The sequence below is a fragment of the Hippocampus bargibanti genome, linkage group LG16 (assembly GCF_051943395.1).
Source record: "Hippocampus bargibanti isolate YZ-2025 linkage group LG16, ASM5194339v1, whole genome shotgun sequence".
Classification (NCBI taxonomy): domain Eukaryota; kingdom Metazoa; phylum Chordata; class Actinopteri; order Syngnathiformes; family Syngnathidae; genus Hippocampus; species Hippocampus bargibanti.
The window spans coordinates 18,966,423-18,983,288 of NC_142749.1; the positions used below are offsets into that span (position 1 = coordinate 18,966,423).

The 16,866-nt window shown below is 55.6% G+C and overlaps 2 protein-coding genes across 2 annotated transcripts; both read right to left on the bottom strand.

Moving 5' to 3' along the window:
• Nucleotides 1–648: 648 nt before the first annotated feature.
• rnasekb (ribonuclease, RNase K b) lies at nucleotides 649–1,814 on the bottom strand. Its single transcript, XM_089017845.1, has 3 exons — nucleotides 1,538–1,814; nucleotides 1,022–1,104; nucleotides 649–935 (listed from the first exon to the last, which is right to left on the bottom strand). The coding sequence occupies exons 1-3, from the start codon at nucleotides 1,613–1,615 to the stop codon at nucleotides 791–793; spliced, it is 306 nt and encodes a 101-aa protein (XP_088873971.1). The 5' UTR covers nucleotides 1,616–1,814; the 3' UTR covers nucleotides 649–790.
• A 255-nt stretch (nucleotides 1,815–2,069) lies between these two features.
• nup98 (nucleoporin 98 and 96 precursor) lies at nucleotides 2,070–16,786 on the bottom strand. The gene is made up of 33 exons (XM_089017833.1): nucleotides 16,630–16,786; nucleotides 15,423–15,536; nucleotides 15,269–15,364; nucleotides 14,393–14,584; nucleotides 14,188–14,327; nucleotides 14,003–14,110; nucleotides 13,345–13,528; nucleotides 13,107–13,273; nucleotides 12,383–12,520; nucleotides 12,171–12,306; nucleotides 11,409–11,636; nucleotides 11,200–11,333; nucleotides 10,637–10,824; nucleotides 10,443–10,559; nucleotides 9,683–9,857; nucleotides 8,922–9,021; nucleotides 8,732–8,845; nucleotides 8,521–8,659; nucleotides 8,280–8,457; nucleotides 7,914–8,204; nucleotides 7,766–7,856; nucleotides 7,539–7,696; nucleotides 7,292–7,449; nucleotides 6,978–7,213; nucleotides 6,651–6,908; nucleotides 6,428–6,585; nucleotides 5,934–6,074; nucleotides 4,945–5,099; nucleotides 4,653–4,874; nucleotides 4,337–4,578; nucleotides 3,704–3,858; nucleotides 3,514–3,640; nucleotides 2,070–2,651 (listed from the first exon to the last, which is right to left on the bottom strand). The coding sequence occupies exons 2-33, from the start codon at nucleotides 15,499–15,501 to the stop codon at nucleotides 2,473–2,475; spliced, it is 5,184 nt and encodes a 1,727-aa protein (XP_088873959.1). The 5' UTR covers nucleotides 15,502–15,536; nucleotides 16,630–16,786; the 3' UTR covers nucleotides 2,070–2,472.
• Nucleotides 16,787–16,866: the final 80 nt, after the last annotated feature.

Sequence of the window (16,866 nt, forward strand, 5' to 3'; positions counted from 1 at the left end):
CTTCCGCTACCATTTTACCTTTTTGAATACTAAGAATAATAAATGTCATTTCTCAAAACTCTCAAGGTCACTTTACGGTCACAGGATCAGATTTTCTGTGGGTGAGCAGCGGCAGCCGCTCAGTCACCGAACCCCAAAGTAACGCACACATAAGCTAATAATGATATAAGATATTGATATCAGTACGGACACAAAGCTGATTGATTGTGAACTCCGATTTCCCGAATAAAGCCATTTCGACGTGTCCCGCGTAGCATAATTCACCTCAATGACATATTTGCGCAGACAAAAAAGCGTTGAGGCGCTTCAATGTGTTCTCGCATCAATCAGACTCAAATCTGGTCATTTCATTCATAAGCGCCTTTCAAAACTCTCAAGGACACTTTACGGTCACGGGATACGGTTTTGTTTTTGTGCGAGTGAGAAGACGCTGAGAATGCTGTCCTGCTGAGCAACAAAAACATTAAAAAAGTCACAAATCAAAGGTTCCATTTCGGAGCAAAGCGCTTATTTCATTGACGTAAAATCCAAGTGTTTGTGTGTAACCAAAGGGGATATTGTCCTGCTTGTTTGCAGTTGTCGGTCATTCATGACGCAAGGAGAGAATTAACCGTCTGAATGGAAGCACAATGTGGGAAAGAGACAAACTTGGCTCCCAACATCATTTTAATTTGCGCGACTCTTATTGGGATAGCCACACAAGCCATCACACCTTTCTACTCGCGGAAAGCAAGGTTGACAATGTTTCAAGGCAAAATAAATAAGGTGAGGGTAGGGGGCGGCAGCCATCTTAGGCGACCATGTACTCCTGGCGCTTGTTGAGTCGAACCTGGCACAGCGACACGGCGCCCACCGCCACGTAGACGGCGGCGGCGATGAAGCAGTTGACGCCCACTCGGCTGTAGAGAGCGTAGATGTTCTGAGGAGGGTGGCGACTGCGGGAACAAACGCACATGCGCGCCGCGTCACTTCCTGTTGCCGCGAAAGATCTCGGCGGAATCAAAGAAGAAGAAGAACTGACTCGTTGCGGATGTCCTCCTCGGTAAACGGGACGTCCTCGATCAGCACGGCCGACTTGGCGCTGAAGAAGATCCCCAGCGTGGCCTGCGGCCGCAACAAAGCGGCGTCATGAGCGACCGCTCGCCGGCTGGCTGACGTTTGGAAACGTGGACGCGGGTTTTTCATTTGCGGTCAATCCCACCCGCTTTTTGGTTGCCATTAAAAAGTCACCGAAACGCACCGTGTTTAAGGATAAAGCGACACGGGAGTTGAATTATACTTAAAAAAAGTGCATCGACGCTAAAACGGTCACGCAAATTTGCTGAATGCGATCAAAACGATTCTCCATTTGTGACTTCTGAAAAGTCACGTGACGCTATTCCGTCACGTGATCCCTCCTTCTTCGCTTGTTGCCTAGCGGCGTCGATTTGGCGAGGAAGACGACAAACGTGGCGAATGACGCTCGAACGAACGTCCGCACGAGGACCCGAAAGAAGAAGAAGAAGGTGGCGGGCAACGAATCAAAAGCTTTCCTTACCAACATGATGACGCCCCAAACGCTCATGACCATTCCGCACGCGGCCATTTTGGGCCCGCAGAAGAGCAACGACGGCATCCTCGGCGCTTCGCAGTCGGACGACGACGACTTTTGTCGCTTTTTTTTAAATTAATGTGGCTCTGTAAGGACAAGTAGATCCCCCGTCAAAGGAGGAAACGCGACGGCCGAGCTCTGACGAACCGTCACGGGCTTCGTGTCAGCTGATCTTGGCGAACTCGGCTGAATTCGGCAAAGCTCGGCCAGCACCGACTTCTTCCTCGTCCCTTTTGGCGGCGCGTTACCGCCACCTACTGGTCGGAAGCGTGAATGAGTCAAAGAGCGTCCCCGTTTGCTTTGTTTCAATTACGTATTTCCTCCCTTGTCATCCAAACATATTGACTTGAAGGAATTCAGTGTGTTGGTAATAATTCATTTGAATATAGCAAATGTGAGATAAATGGCTTTGGCTGCGGAAGGGCAAAGTTCTTCAGGTGGGACGTTAGTAACACAAGCAACTATTTGATGTCAAAAAAAATCATCGCTTGCTACCAGGCTTTATTCAAATTGTTTGGATACACAAACGACGCCATGAGGTCATCACAAAAATGACGCATTTGTCGTCCATTTTTGTACAAAAGTCATTTTCAGCACAGAGAGAAAAAAAAAGTCACATGAAATCGGGTGACGTTCCTTTCAAAACGGCGACGACATGTTCAAAAGGTTGACTTGGAGTTGCTCGCTTACAAACACTCCAAAAGACACACACGCACAAAAAGCCTCAACAAAAGTCTACAAAAATAGAGCATATGGGACACTTTTGGATCCATCGAACATGGCAAAGATAGCATTGATGGGAAGCCTTCGCTTCCATACGGACACGCCGCAGTGGCCTTGATTTAGCTCAGCTGAAAGCGTGCACGGATGGCGATCGGCCCTCACTGGCCGACCACGAGCTGGCGCAGGTACGAGGTGGTCAGACCTCGCAGCTCCTCCAGGGCGTAGTCCTCGGGCACGGGCAGCCGGGCAAGGTGCGGCGCCAGCTGCTGCGGCGTCCCCGCGCCGCCCCGCAAACTCAGCACCACGCGCAGGATGTTGGCCACGCACTTGGCCATCTCTGAGGAGACGTGCCCAAAAAAGAAACAAACAAACAAACAAACTCACTCATTCTTACTCAGATGTTTGCGTGAGAAATGGCGAAAAGTGTGCATCCCAAACATTAATTTCCCATAGGAAACCATTAAAATGAGAATAATCCGTTCCCACGTCCCCCTAAAACATCTACTTTCTAATTTTCTAAGCCTTAAAACTACACAAAATAGACCGTATTTTATGTGTAATAAATGTGCTATTGTATTGTAATTAAAGAAATAAACTGTACGGTATAATAAAGTGGTTTTATTGACCTTTGTGATGGTCGTTGATGGCTTAATGGAATGGAGTGGCCGCTTTGATCAGCATGAAACACTTGATGAGGAACGTAGCCTCCTTCTTCCACCGTCTTGAGGAATGATTCCTTGTAAGCTTTAGCGTCAGAACTGGCCGTCTGACAAATGACACTTTGAATCCCTGTACGACGCTTAAAGTTTTCGAACCATCCGTGGCTAGCCTTGAAATCATCAATGGATGACAAACGTCCAGATTGCCTCTTGACGATATCCGAGTGAAGTTGCCGTGCTTTCTCGGCCATCATTTTACCTGGTTCCTCATCAATTGCGTTGTGTTTAGCTGGGTTGATCAGAATGGAAATACTTTATTATTAATGGGGGCGGGGAATAGAGGACAAAAAAGTGGGCTGCCATTTCCTTGTTTGGAGAATGGGCTCGTTGGTGAACGACACATCACTCATTGTTGCTTATCCCGGAAAATAGTTTCTTTGCCAACATCAAATTGTCACATTCGTAAGCGGCAAAGTTGGTTCGCCAGGGCTCTGCGTAAGTCGAGGCAGTGAAAAAAGTCAACGGAAGGATTTTGCAGACCTGACTGCGCCAAGCGGTCTCTGGCGCCCTGGCACGGGAGGAGCTGGATCCTGTCGCACAAAGACGTCACTTGAGTGTGAAGGCGCTCCAGCTGGTAGCCGCCGTCGTCGCCGTCGCCGCTTTCCGCCTGGAACGCAACCAATGTCGTTCGTCATCGCGCGGCGACCAATCGACGGACGGAGATACGGACCTGCTGAACGGCCCGTACGGCGTTGGTGACCAGGATGTAGTCCAGGTAGACCTTGCCGGCCGTCTCCCAATCCTGGATGCTGGCGCTGCGCTCGGGCAGCGCCAGCCCCTCCAAAAACTCCAGCAAGTCGTCGTGGTTGCCGTTGATGATGCAATCTAAGAAGAAAACAAAAAGGGCGAGTTAGGAGAAATGCTCCAATTGCAACGCTCGCAATTTGGAGTATATCGTTACATAAACATAAGCTCTCTACTTGCTATCTAGCTGGCTACCTATATATCGATCTAGCTCGCTCTCTACTTGCTATCTAGTTGACTAGATATTTAGCTGGCTAGCTAGCTATCTATTAGTTAGCGGGCTATCTGTCTAGCGAGCTAGCTCTCTACTTGCTATCTAGCTGGCTAGAAACATATCCAGCGTGCTATTGGCAAGCAGGCTAGCTTCCTATCTATTTGAGTGACTTCCAGGAAGAGTGATCGCTGGCGTGTGTGGCTGCCGCTGCTCACCCGCAGAAAAACGAAGCCTGTGACTGTCAAGTGACCTTGAGAGTTTTGAAAAGTATTATGCTGATTATTTTTTCGCCTCCCCCCCCCCCATGAATCAAGGTGCGCAAAGTGTGTAAAGGGGAGGTCTGACCGGGTGCCAAGTGCGCCACAAGCAGGCGGTGACAGCGGCTCCAGCAGCCGGCGCGGTAGAGGTGCAGCGCCTCGCGCCGCCTGTCGCCGCAGTGGCGGGCGCGGACGCTCTTGGCCCGGTGGATCCAGCGCCGGGGGACCAGCAGGCGCTCCGTCAGGAAGCGCTCCCTGCTCAGCGACTCGTCCGTCTCCTGCAGGGGGCAGTGCAGGCCCAGCGCGGCCTTCACCGCTCGCTCGCGCTGGCTGGACGACGGGGCGCGGGCGGGTCACGCGATAGGTCACCGAAAAGGGGAACGCGGCGGCGGGCGGGAACGTACGCGTGCTCGGGGATGTGCATCAGGACGAAGACGGCCAGGTGCCAAAGTCCGGCGCTCTCCAGCTGGGCGGCGTAGCTGGCGTGCAGCAGGCCCTGGCGCCCGGCGCTCAGGTGGCTGTAGTGCAGCGCCTGCAGGACGCCCCAAAGGTGCCAACTCAGCCGGAAGTCCAGACGCTCCCGCGTGGCGCTCAGAGGCTCCAACAGCCGCTGCAAGCCGTAGTGCCTGCGGGGGCGACGCGAGAGGCCGTCAAACCTCAAGGCCTCGCTCGCCCAATTCGGGGCGGCGGGCGTACCGGTCGCTGTAGAGTTTGAGCAGGTGGAAGCAGACGTCGTAGAGAGGCCGCCGCTGGTCGTCACGCTCTCGGTCGGCCGTGCCGGAGGGCTCCTCCTCCTCCTCCAGGTGAGGCGGCAGCGGGGCGCAGGCGTATTTGCCCGCCTGGCACGATCCCTGTGGGGGCCACCCACCGACAACGGCCCACTCGTCATGCGAATTCTTTGGGCTCGGCTCACTAAAAAGAGCCGGCCGGCCGGCCGGTCGGCTCTTTTGGCTCCTCAGTTTGTTTTGTTGCTTCAATTAATTAACTACCAAAAATCATGTCAAATTGTGTGAAAAACAATCAACCCAGAAGTAACTCAAATAGATACAAAGCGAGCCAGCTAGCTAATAGATCGCAAGTAGTGATGGGATTTGCGGCTCTTTTCAGAGAGCCGCTTCTTTTGGCTCGGCTCACTAAAAAGAGCCGGCCGGCTCTTTTGGCTCCCAAATGGCTCTTCAGTTTTTGTTGTTGCTTAAATTAATTAACTACCAAAAATCACGTCAAATAATGTGGAAAAACGAATTACTCATGTAAAAAATACACTATCAAATATTTGTATTTCTATAGCTTGATTTACATGTGCAGTTAGTGGATGCTGTGGTGACTCTGGTCTGATGAGCAGCTGTCACTCATTTGCTTTTCATATTAAAAACGCTATCATAGCAACTACTAATAAAATATCATCGTTGAATAATAATTACAGCATAATGTGATAACATTTGTCCACCCGTCTACCCTCACGCCCTCCCTCCATCTCACTGCTGCATGTGTCTGTAAATCTCCCCTCCCTCCTCGACCAATCGCGTGCGGCTTTAACCGAAGACCGGGGGCGGGGAATAGAGGACAAAAACAGTCGGCTCCCATTTCCGGCCGGCTCTCCCGGTTCACTTCAGAGAGCCAGCTCGTTTGCGAACGACACATGGCGAATGGCCACCGCGGGCGTCGGCGAGGTGGGCGGGGCTCACCTGGAAGGCATCCTGGTACTCGGCCAGGGCGTCGGCCACCGTGGCGGTGGGGGGCAGCGCGAACCACAGGTGAACGGCCACGCAGCGCTTCCAGTCCAGCTGCGAGCACGCGTTCACCACCGACTCCGACGTCTGCCACACCTGCGCCGACGACAAACACATCGTGATTAATAAGAATTATAATAATAATCACCCATTTCATTTGTAAGCGCCTTTTAAAACTCAAGGTCACTTGAGTCACAGGATCAGTTTTTCCGTGGGTGAGCAGCGGCAGCCACACGCGCCAGCGTTCACTCACCCGGAAGTAACTCAAATAGATAGAAAGCTAACCAATCGATAGCCAATAGATGCCTAACTAGATAGCCAGGCAGCTAGCTAGGCAGTTAGAGCTAATAGATAGCAAATAGCTAGCATATGATAATAAGGTAGCGCTTTAACAAGAGTGGAACGATAGCAAGCCACTCAGAGGAGTTCTTTCAAGTGCTGCCACCTACAGGCTTTCCGGCGAGCAGCATGAAGATCCGCAGGCGCTCTTCCGTCAGGTAGGCGTCGGTCTGCGTGCGGTGCCAGTCGGCCAGCTGAAGGCCCAGCAGGTCGCGGGCGTACTGCGAGCCGGCGCCCTGCGACAGCAGCAGGGCCAGGCGGTGGTCACCTGGCGCCGCAACGGCCGCGGGTTAGCGAGGGTCCAAATGAGGCGGGATCGACGCCTTAGCTCACCCTCCTCCTGCGCCAGGCGGCAGGCCTCGCTGACGCGGTTGGCCGTCAGGTAGCTGAAGACGGCCTCGGCGCGGCGGCCGCGGCCCGCCCGCGCCGCCTCCTCCTCCACCCGCCGGGCGCTGCCTCGCGAGAGCCAGGCGGAGAAGGCCCGCCTCCTCTCCTGCTGCCGCTCGTAGCGGCCCGGGGGCTCGGCGTGCGGCCCCCGCCCCCACAGGGCCCGGCACAGGGTCCACGCCTCCCGCCAGTGGGCCAGCGCCGCTGAGGACGCGCCAAACGGCGCCGTGAGCGGCGAAAGGGACGGACTGACGGACGGACGGCGTCTCTTACGGTCGGCGTCCTCCAGCTCGCGGCTGAGCTCCGAGATCCAATCGGCGTAGGCGCTCAGCGCCGCCGCGCCGGGCTGCGGGCGGACGAGCGGGCAACCGGGGGCGTCGGCGCTGACGGCGCAGTGGTCCAAGCAGATGTCCAGGGGGCGCCGCAGCACCTCTCGCTCGTGCTCCCGGCCGGCCTCGGGCAGGCCCACCAGCCGCTCCACAAACACTTGGTAGGGGGTCTCGGCGAGCCTGCCGGCGGCGCCAAACAAACAAAGCGGGTCGCTCGCCATTCGGGCGCTGCGGGGGAAGGCGGCGCCGGGCGCTTACGGTTTACCGCTGGCCGCTTTTGGCAGGAAGGCAAAGTCGGCGTCGCCGGACCCCCGGCGGCCGAGCCGACGGCCGCAGTGCGCCAGCGTCCAACCGGGACCCCAGCCCACCCGGAACGAGCGCCCCACGTACAAACCCGCGTCCATCAGCAAGTTTCCCTGCCGGCACGAAAAAAAAACGGGCTCACCATACGCCCGCCCGCTCGCTCACTTTTTAGCGGTCAGGAAGTGGGCGAGCGGCGTCTTGCCTTTCCCAAGGTGACCGAGTCCTCCAGGGGAACGGGGCCTCCCGAGCGCCGGACCCCCACCGTTCTCACCGGGAGCTCCGCCGGCTTGGGGGGCAGCGAGAAGGAGGAGGCGACGGGTGGCGGCGCCCAAGAAAAGCGAGCCTGGAAGAGACCCCCCGCTGGCGCAAAAAACGCTTCAGACTCGCGTCGTGGGCGCATCCCGCCGGAACCGCGCTTCCGGTTCCTACCTGAGGGCGGTCCCGGCGAGCAGAACTCGGCCCGCTCCCGGAACAAGTCGTCCTCGTACTCGTCGTCGGCAAACAGCGACGCCTTCATGATCTAAAGCGGAACGGGCGTCACAGTCGAGGCCCGGAACCGGCGGCGACCGAGGCTCACCTGCAGGGTGTGCGGGTTGATGCCCAGGGAGGACGCCGCGCGGGCCGACGCCGAGACGCCGTCTTGCTCGAGCGCCGCCTCGCCGTCGTCCTCGCTTTCCGCCAGGAAGCCGCGCGCGGCCACGTCGGCCATGTCGCTGTCCAACTGGGCCGGGTCGGCGACCTGGGCCTTGGCGGGGAGCTGCGGCGGGGGGAACGCCAGCATGGTCTTCGGCTTCTTGGGGTCCGTCTTGAGCGGAACCTCGTCGTCTTCGTCCGACTCCTGCAGTCCGTACTTGGAGAAGTGGGCCACCTGGGACACCGGGGGCCAAGATCGCAAATGAAACCAAGCCCCGCCCCGCCCCGCCCCCCCAGCCCCGAGACGCACCTCAAAGACCCAGGAACCGGTTTCGGGCCGGTACTCCAGGAAGCGCGCTCCCTGCCTGCGCGCCGCCTTCTCCAGCCGCCCTTCGTAGTTCATGTCGGCGAGCCGCTCGGGGCTTCGGATTTGCGTGCGGCTGGTCTTGTCGTTGGGCCAAACGCCGTCCAGGGTGACCTCGGCCCGCCTGCGCCCGGGCCAGAGACGCGCGGTGGGCGGAAGCTAAGCGGCCGACGCCCGGATCACGCACCTGTTGAGGCCCTCGCCCTCGGCCGGCTTGTTCTTATCGTCCGGGTACACGATGACCTCTTTGCGCCTGAAGTGAACGATCCGGTCCAGGTCCAGGCCCGTCACGTTCACCGTGCCGGGAAAGAAGATGGAGCCGTAACCTGGGCGGGGTGGGGAAACGCGTCCGTTTGAGCGTCCGGTCACGGGCGGCGCGGACCGGCGGTCGCCGTCACCTTTCCTGCCCACGGTAAAGTTGTCCACCAGGCACTCGCCGCTGTCGTCCACCATGTCGGCCAGCTCGTCCATGGAAGGGATGGTGTAGTAACCCGCGCGCCTCAGCACGATGGCTGCGGGCGACGAGCGACAAGGTCAAAAGGGGGCGGGGCGCAAAAAGGGGGGGAGGGTGGGCGAGTCGCTTCGCACCCGCCGGGTGAGGAGGCTGCTTGGAATCGTGCAAGACGTCATCTCGCTCCTCCTGCAGGGACTCTTCACCCAAGGATGCTGACGCATCCTCGCTGCTTAACTGGGGGGGCGCACATGAGCGAATACAACGTTTTGCATGCCAAACCAGGAAACAATCTGCATCCATGTTGACATCTCGTCGCTTATGATTTGTTATTCGTGTCCTCATATGCCACAAATCACGCAAGTTGACGCTATATTGCTTCATACGTCGTGTCCTTCAGCAGTTTCGTCGCTTTGTTGACACGGAAGGACTTCTTTCATCGATTCAGAACGATTTGAGTCCTATTCACGAGTGTAAGTGGATGAGTAACAAGAAAGCATCTTCTCCCAATCTGATGCCATTGTTTTGATTCTGGAGCAAGGCAGTTTGTGAAGGAGTACCCTGGCGTGAAGTGCCGAACGAGGGGGCGGGACTTTCTCAATCTGCCCACTTCCGAGCTCATTTTGTGGCACTTTTGGGACACTTGAAGTCATTTTGATTGGCGTTTTGCCTTTGACTCAAAATATCAGCCTGCGGGTTTTGGCTATTACACATGCAAAAAAAACAACAACATTTTTCCGATGTCACTTTGGAAACAAAAAATGCTGTCGGTTGTCCTTTAACATTGACAACTATCCTAGACAGGAAAATAAAGCAGTCACAAAGATAGCACCGCGAAGTGAAAGGGAGATCAAGTGGGAATCGTGCCAAAGAAGTGACTTTTGGGCCCGCGGCTCACCTCCAGGGCGGTCCCGGCGGCCTTGCGCACGTTGAGCTCGCAGATGGTGTCCTGCGAGACGCCGGGGGCGCGACCTTGCGGGACGGGCTTGGCGATGGGGTTGACGTAGAAGTGCGTGACCTCCGGGTCCTCGGCGGCAACCGGCGCCGCCCTCGACTCCTCGTCCTCCGTTTGACTGCGGGACAAGCCGGCGCGGCGTCGTGAGCGTTACGCGGCGGTACGCGGGACGGGCCGTCGGCGCCGAGCTATCGTTTCCTGGCGTCGTCAGGGTGGTAATTGACCTCGCGCCCTCATTGCTCATTTCCGCTCATTTAGCGCAATTTCACGGGCGCCTTTGATGATCCGCTCCAACGTTGCCGACAGATACGAGCGCAAAAATCAGCGATTCCTCCACAACTGAACTATGTTCGTCTGATCAGATCTTGGCTCGGAAACCATTTTGTCTCATTTTAGCCTGAACCCGTTCTGTCAAAGGCGGAAATTTGGAAGTTTATTCATCAACAGATTCCTCAATTCTTTCAAGACTGGCGAGTTGCGCTTGTCCTTCTCTCGGCAGCAAACGTGAGCTGCGACTGACAGTTTGGTTCGGAGAACTGCGCCGGTCTCGGATTCCTTCCCTTCCGAGCGACGTTGTCCTACACTCGCTCCTTTCTGGGTAGCGACAACAAATTTGGCATTTGACAAAATGGCGGCCACTGGGATTTGGAGCATCTACCCGCCGCCCCCGCCGAGCTACGAAAGCGCCCGAGTGGGAGGAGACCTGTGTCCGTTTTGAGGGTACGCCGACAGCAAGGCCAAGTCGTCGCCGTCTCTGCCCGCCGGACTGCCGTACTGGCTGCTGTTCAGGTTCTTCAGCACCAGTTTCTTGATGCTTTTCCTGCCGACGCAAAAGAAAATGGCGGCTTAGCGGGGGTGGGGTGGGCGGAGCCAGCCGGCCGCCTGGGCGCCGCTCACCGGGGGACGAAGGCGCCGTTGGTCAGCGAGGGCTCGTCGTCATCCAGGCCGTCGAAGAGCTGCGACTTGGAGCCGCCCGATGAGGTCAAGGCTTTGGGGCGCACCCTGGTGGCCGGCCGCGGGGTCAGCTTGTAGTGCGTGGGCGTGGTCAGGGCCTTCTGGGCCGCCGGGTTGGTCGGTTTCAGACGCTGCCAAACAAAATCATTTTTACAGTGCGCCAGCGTTCACTCAAGCGGGAATACCTCAAATAGATCATGTTCGCTAGCTAATAGGTTGCTAGCTAGTTAGACAGCTAATTGATGGCAAATAGGTAGCCAGCAACGGTGACCCCGTTCAACTGGGACCAACTCAAATAGATCGAGTTAGTTAGCTAGCTAGCTAGCTAGACAGCTAATCGATAGCAAATAGAGCTAGCTAGGGAGCCAGCAACGGTGACCCCGTTCTACCGGGAATAACTCAAATTAGCTAGCTAGCTAATAGAAAACTAATAGCTAGCTAGCGAGTTAGACAGCGAATAGATAGCAAAAGCACAAGTTTCCAGCATGCGCGCTGGCCGCACTCACCTCCTCCTTCTTCTTGGGGTCGGACAATGAATTTCTGAAGAGCGGCGAGTCTCCGTAGGGCGAGTACGCCAGCACGCTGAACTGCTGCTGCAGCAGGGCCTGCTGGGCCGCCGCCGCGTTGGGATCCGTTAGCGCTGGAGGGGGGACAGCAATCAGAGAGGCAGAAAGAAGGGCTCCCCGGACGGAAAAACGCTAGCGCCAACGCTAACCGACGGCCTGCTGCGGCGCCCCGAAGCCGACGGCGCCGCTGTTGAAGCCGCCGGTGCCGAAGGTTCCGATGGTTCCCAGCGTGGAGCCCAACTTGTTCTGGTTGTTTCCAAAGAGGGAGGTGGTCCCGGCGCCCACTGCTCCAAAGGTGCTCCCCAGTCCGGTTCCGAGGCCGCCGGTGGTGGACTTGTTGCCAAATAGAGTTCCTCCTGTGGGGTTTGCGCCAAAGCCTGCCCGCGCCACATAAAGGAACAATCACAAAATGGCCGCTTTGGAAGAATTGACGGCCACAATTTGTCGCCTCTTTCTGTCATGGCCGAAAAATAACAAGACATTTCAAAACTCTCAAGATCACTTTACAGTCACAGGAAAAGTCTTTCTGCGGGTGAGCAGCGGCAGCCAGACGCGCCAGCGTTCACTCAACCCGGAATAAATCAAATAAAAAGCGAGCTCGCTAGCGATTAGATAGCTGAGCGATAGCCAGCCAGCCAGCTTGCGAATAGATAGGTAACAGACAGGCAGCTAACAAGCTAGCCAGTTAATTGATAGCTATCTGGATAGATAGCAAACAGATAGCCAGCTAATAGATAGCCAACTAGCTAGCCAATATGCATCCAATAGATAGCCAGCCAGCTGTCATTTCTGCAGGTGAGCAGCGGCGGCCAGACAGGGCCATCCTTCACTCAACCCAGAATAACTCAAATCAAAAGCTAGCTAGCTAGCTACTAGATAGCTAACAGATAGTTTGAGCAAAAAGTTCTTACCAAACGTGGAGGGGTTGGCCGCAGTTCCCAGCGTGAGCGCAGGCTTGTTGCCAAAGATTCCAGTGGCGGCGCCAAAGGACGGCGCGCTGGTGGTGGTGGCGCCAAAGCCGCCGGCTTTGTTTCCAAATAGGCTGGGCTGGAAGAGGGGAAGCCACGCGTTAGCCACGCGTTAGCCAGGCGTCACTTTGAGCCGTTTCGCCGCTCGCCCTCACCTGAGTGCCCGCGCTCCCGAAGCTGGCGCCGGCCTGGCCGAAGAGTCCGCCGGTGGCCCCGAAGCCGGTGGAGGCGCTGGTCTGAGCGCTGCCGAACAGGCCGCCCGCCTGGGACGCCGCCGTGTTGCCAAACAGACCCTGCGATACGGCCAGACAATGTCCACGTGGGAAAATAGAATCATAATAATAATAATAATAATAAATTTCACTTAAAAGTGCCTTTCAAAACTCTCAAGGTCACTTTACAGTCACAGGATCAAGTTCTTTCCGTAGGTGAGCAGCGGCAGCCACGCGCGCCAGCATTCGCTCAATTAGATAGAAAGCTGGCTAATAGCTAATAGCTAGCCAGATAGCTATCTAGCTAACCGATAGCTAGCTAGAAAGCCAGCCAGATAGCTAGCTAGCTAATAGATAGCAAGCTAGATAGACAGACAGCTAGAAAAATAAGTGTACAGTAAAAATGGCCACTATGTGAAAAACTGTAGATTGTGTCACAAAGGGAATTGCGCAAAAACTTGATCATCCAATTGTGAGGGGAAAAAAGTTGAGATGGTGGATTGTGCCAAAACGGCCAAATGGATTCTTTTCTTTCTTTTTTGTTGCTAAAATGGGAACTTCCCCCATGGCTAGCCAAATGGATAGATAGCTAGCGAGCAAGCTAGATGGCTAGCAGGCAGTTTTGGTAGCGCCGGGCTGACAAATCCTCCGGCCCGCATCCTCTCACCATGTTGCTGGTGCCGGCCTGGCCCAGCGTGTTGGTGTTGCCGAAGGAAAAGCCGGCGCTGGGCGCCGTGGTGGTCTGACCGAAGGGCTTGAAGAGGCTGCCGGCCTGCTGCTGGTTGGGCTGGCTAAACAGGCCCCCCGCCGTGCCGCCGAAGCCCCCCGTCGAGGCTGCCGCGGGACAACAAGTCAAGCGCCGTTTTCGGGCCCCGTCGCCCTGCCGTCGGCGTTGCCCGACCCACCTTGACCAAAGGTGCTCTTGTTCTGCCCGAAGGCAAAGTTGTTGTTGTTGGACGCCGCCGAGGCGAAGAGGCCGGCGGGGGCGGCGGAGGCGGGGGCCGCGCCGCCGAACAGGCCGCCAGACGCCGCCGGCATTTGGTTGGCGGCCCCCTTGCGTCCCGCCTGGTAGTCCTCCAGCCTCAGCTCCTGCCGCGCGACAAACAACATTTGTATGATTATTAGCTTGCATTCCACTGTGTAAGATAGAGTTAGATGTCAAACTGGCTATCAAGCTGGCTATATATTGGCTAGCTAGCTAACTATTAGCTATCTATCTGGCTGGCTATATATTAGCTATCTGGCTGGCTATCTACCTGGCTAGCTATCCATTTGCTATCTATGAGCTGTCTGGCTGGATATATATATATTAGCTGTCTAGCTGGCTATTAGCGATCTATCTGGCTGGCTAGCTAGCTATCTAACTAGCTTGCTATCTATTAGCTGTCTAGGCTGGCTATAGATTAGCTATCTAGCAATCTATCTGGCTGGCTACCTAGCAGCTGTCTGGCTGGGTATTAGCTCTCTATCTGGCTAGCTATTAGCTATATATTAGCTAGCTTTCTCTCTATTTGAATTACTTCTGGGTTGAGTGAACGAACGCTGGCGCGTCGCCCGGCTCACCTCCAGGGATTTGTTCTCGTATTCCTTCATGGCGGTGATGCACTGGTGCTTGGTGTTGATGTTGGTGGTGACGCCGGCTTTCACCATGGTGTCGTTTCCCGTCGGCGCCTTTCATGAAAGACACAAACGGGCGTTGGAGCCAGCGCAAGAAATCCGCCGCCCGCTTTCGGACGCCGTCGCCTCACGTTAAACTTGACGGTGGTGCCGGGCTGCTGCGTGGCCGAGAAGCCCGAGCCGCCGAACAGGGACGTGGCGCCTCCGAAGGGGTTGGAGGCCGCGTTGGTGGCGCCGAAGAGCCCGCCGCCGCCGGTGCCGGTCCCGAAACCTGCGTTCGCACCCCGTGAAGAGCCGCGCGAGAGGCCATTTGGCGGGCCGGGCGGTGCCACTCACTTCCAAAGGACGCGGGCTTGTTGGCGCTGAAGGCATTGTTCTGCTGCGAGAAGAGCCCGCCGGCCGCCGCGCTGCCCGCCGCCGTGTTGCCAAACAGGCTGCTGGACGTGGCGCCGGGGGTGCCGAAGCCAAAACTGGTGCTGGTGGACGACGTCGCCGGCTGGCTGAATGTGCTGGAGCCAAACAAGCCGCCTGCATCGCAAAAGGAGGCGGGCCTTAATATACCCGCAAATAACTCAAATTGAAGACAGACAAATAGCTAGAAAGCTAGCTAGCAAGCCAATAGCTAGCCAGCTAGATAGCTAGTGTACGGTATTACAGAAAAGACAGAGAATAGACTTAGCACACAATTTCTTACTAATGTCTACATAAACAAAAGAACAAAAAAAAACAACAACTAAATAACATATAGCCAGCCAGCTAGATAGCAAAATAACTCCCAACGAAAAAATAATAATAATCCATTTCATTTCTAAGCGCCTTTCAAAACTCTCAAGGTCACTTCAGTCACAGGATCCGTTTGTCTGTGGGTGAGCAGCGGCAGCCAAACGCGCTAGCGTTCACTCAACCCGGAAGTAACTCAAATTGATAGAAAGCCGGCTAATAGATAGCTAATAGCAAGCTATAACTAATAGATAGCCAGCTGACCGGCTAGATGGCCAGTTGACAAGCTAGATAGCAAATAGATAGATAGCTAGCTAACCAGCTCGATAGCCAGCCAGCAAGCAAGATAGAAAATAGATAGATAGCTAGCTAAATAGCAAATATAGATAGCTAGGTAGCTAGTTAGATAGCAAGTCGATAGATAGCTCGGTAGCTATCAATCTCACTGAAGAAGTTTTGACTCATATGGCGCGACGGTGGGACTTTACCAACCGGGTTTGTTCTGCGTGGTCCCAAAAAGGCCTCCGGCGTTGGCGGTCGCCCCGAACGCCGACGTGCCGAACGCCCCCGTGGTCCCAAAGCCCGCGTCTGCACACACGCAAGGACGGCGTGATGATGGAAAGCGGCGAGCGCTTGGCAAACTTACTTTGCTGGCCAAAGGTGGAGGAGGTGCCGAATCCGCCCGAGGCTCCGCCGAAGGGGGTCCCGAACGACTTGTTGAACATCTTGCGCCGCTAGCGGGCCAGCGCCGGGTGGGTCACTGCCAAGAGACAAGATGTCGGACTCCAACACGCAACTGAAGCACAGACAACCGAGGGTCAATCTGAGGTCAACGCACTGTCGTCTTCATCTAGGAGTTCTGGCCTTGGACGGAATTTAAGACTTGGCAAACTCCTTTATCGCCAAAGCAATTCACGACTTGAAACACTTTTACAGGAAGAGCTCATTAGCCAGGTTGCAAATGTATCAGTTCACGGAAGAGACAATGTTTTATTGCTTACGGCTGTTTGCGCTCAGAACGCCCGGTGCTGTGGTATTCTAATCCAGAAAAACCATGTTTTACTAATGTATCACTTAAATTTGCATATGCACTCAATAAATAGCTTGGCAGAGGGCTGCAGAATTCGGGCGTCTGTCATGAATGGCTGCGTCTCCTGCCGGCAGAAAAGACAATCTTTCTGGGTTCGAGTCTTTGTCCACAATGTCCGATCAAACATCTCTTGCTAGCAAATTTGTGACTTTAAATGTAGCAAATTGGCGAGTTGGAAAATCGCAAATTTGCACTTTTTTTTCAGGCTGTCCCTGGTGCTCTTCCGTAAAGACACGACTCCTATTGATCACAGGGGAAGAAAAGGCTTTCCTATCACTGCAACGATCGATGTGATGATCATGTCCCGCCCACCCCCCTCCACGCCAATCAAGCAAAGGTTGAAGTTTTCCATCTTAGCCACAACCTGGTCAAGATTCAACGTGAAGGTTCGTCGGCGGCGCGAGCGCCTCGGGCGGGGGTCGGCACGTCGCGCCTTCACTTTTGGGACATTGCGGGCCCAACGAAGCCACCTGACGAGCCGTCGTTTGACGCAATAGAGGCGATGAAAGCCGTTGACGTCACGGCCTCAAGCCGGCAACACACTTTCGCCGATTTCACCCCCAATGAGCCCCCCGCGTGTCACCAAAGTGACTTTGGTCGTGCTTGGGCGAAAGAGGGGCGACCGCGTCGCTTTCGGAACCCCCGCTGGGCTCGGACACTCGTCGCGCAAACTTTGGAGGCGTCCGAAGCGACGCTAGCCGCGGAGCTAAATGCGGCTAGCTTGGCAAAACACCAAGCGGGGCCTTCCCGCGACGCCGCTTACCTTTAGCGACGAGCTGCTCCGTTCGCCCAACTCCGCCTGCCTTTGTCGTCGAAAACAAAGAAGGCGAATGAGCCGCGAGCGCGGAAGAATGTCCGACTAGCTTAAGGTGTAGCTAGCTGGCCGGCTAGCTCGGTCAGCGCGGAGGGAAACTGCTCAGTCACGTCACCACGCATTTTCAAGTCTGCGCGGTGACGTCCGCATTTTTCTCTCACGGGGCCTACGTCACATCCGGTTCTC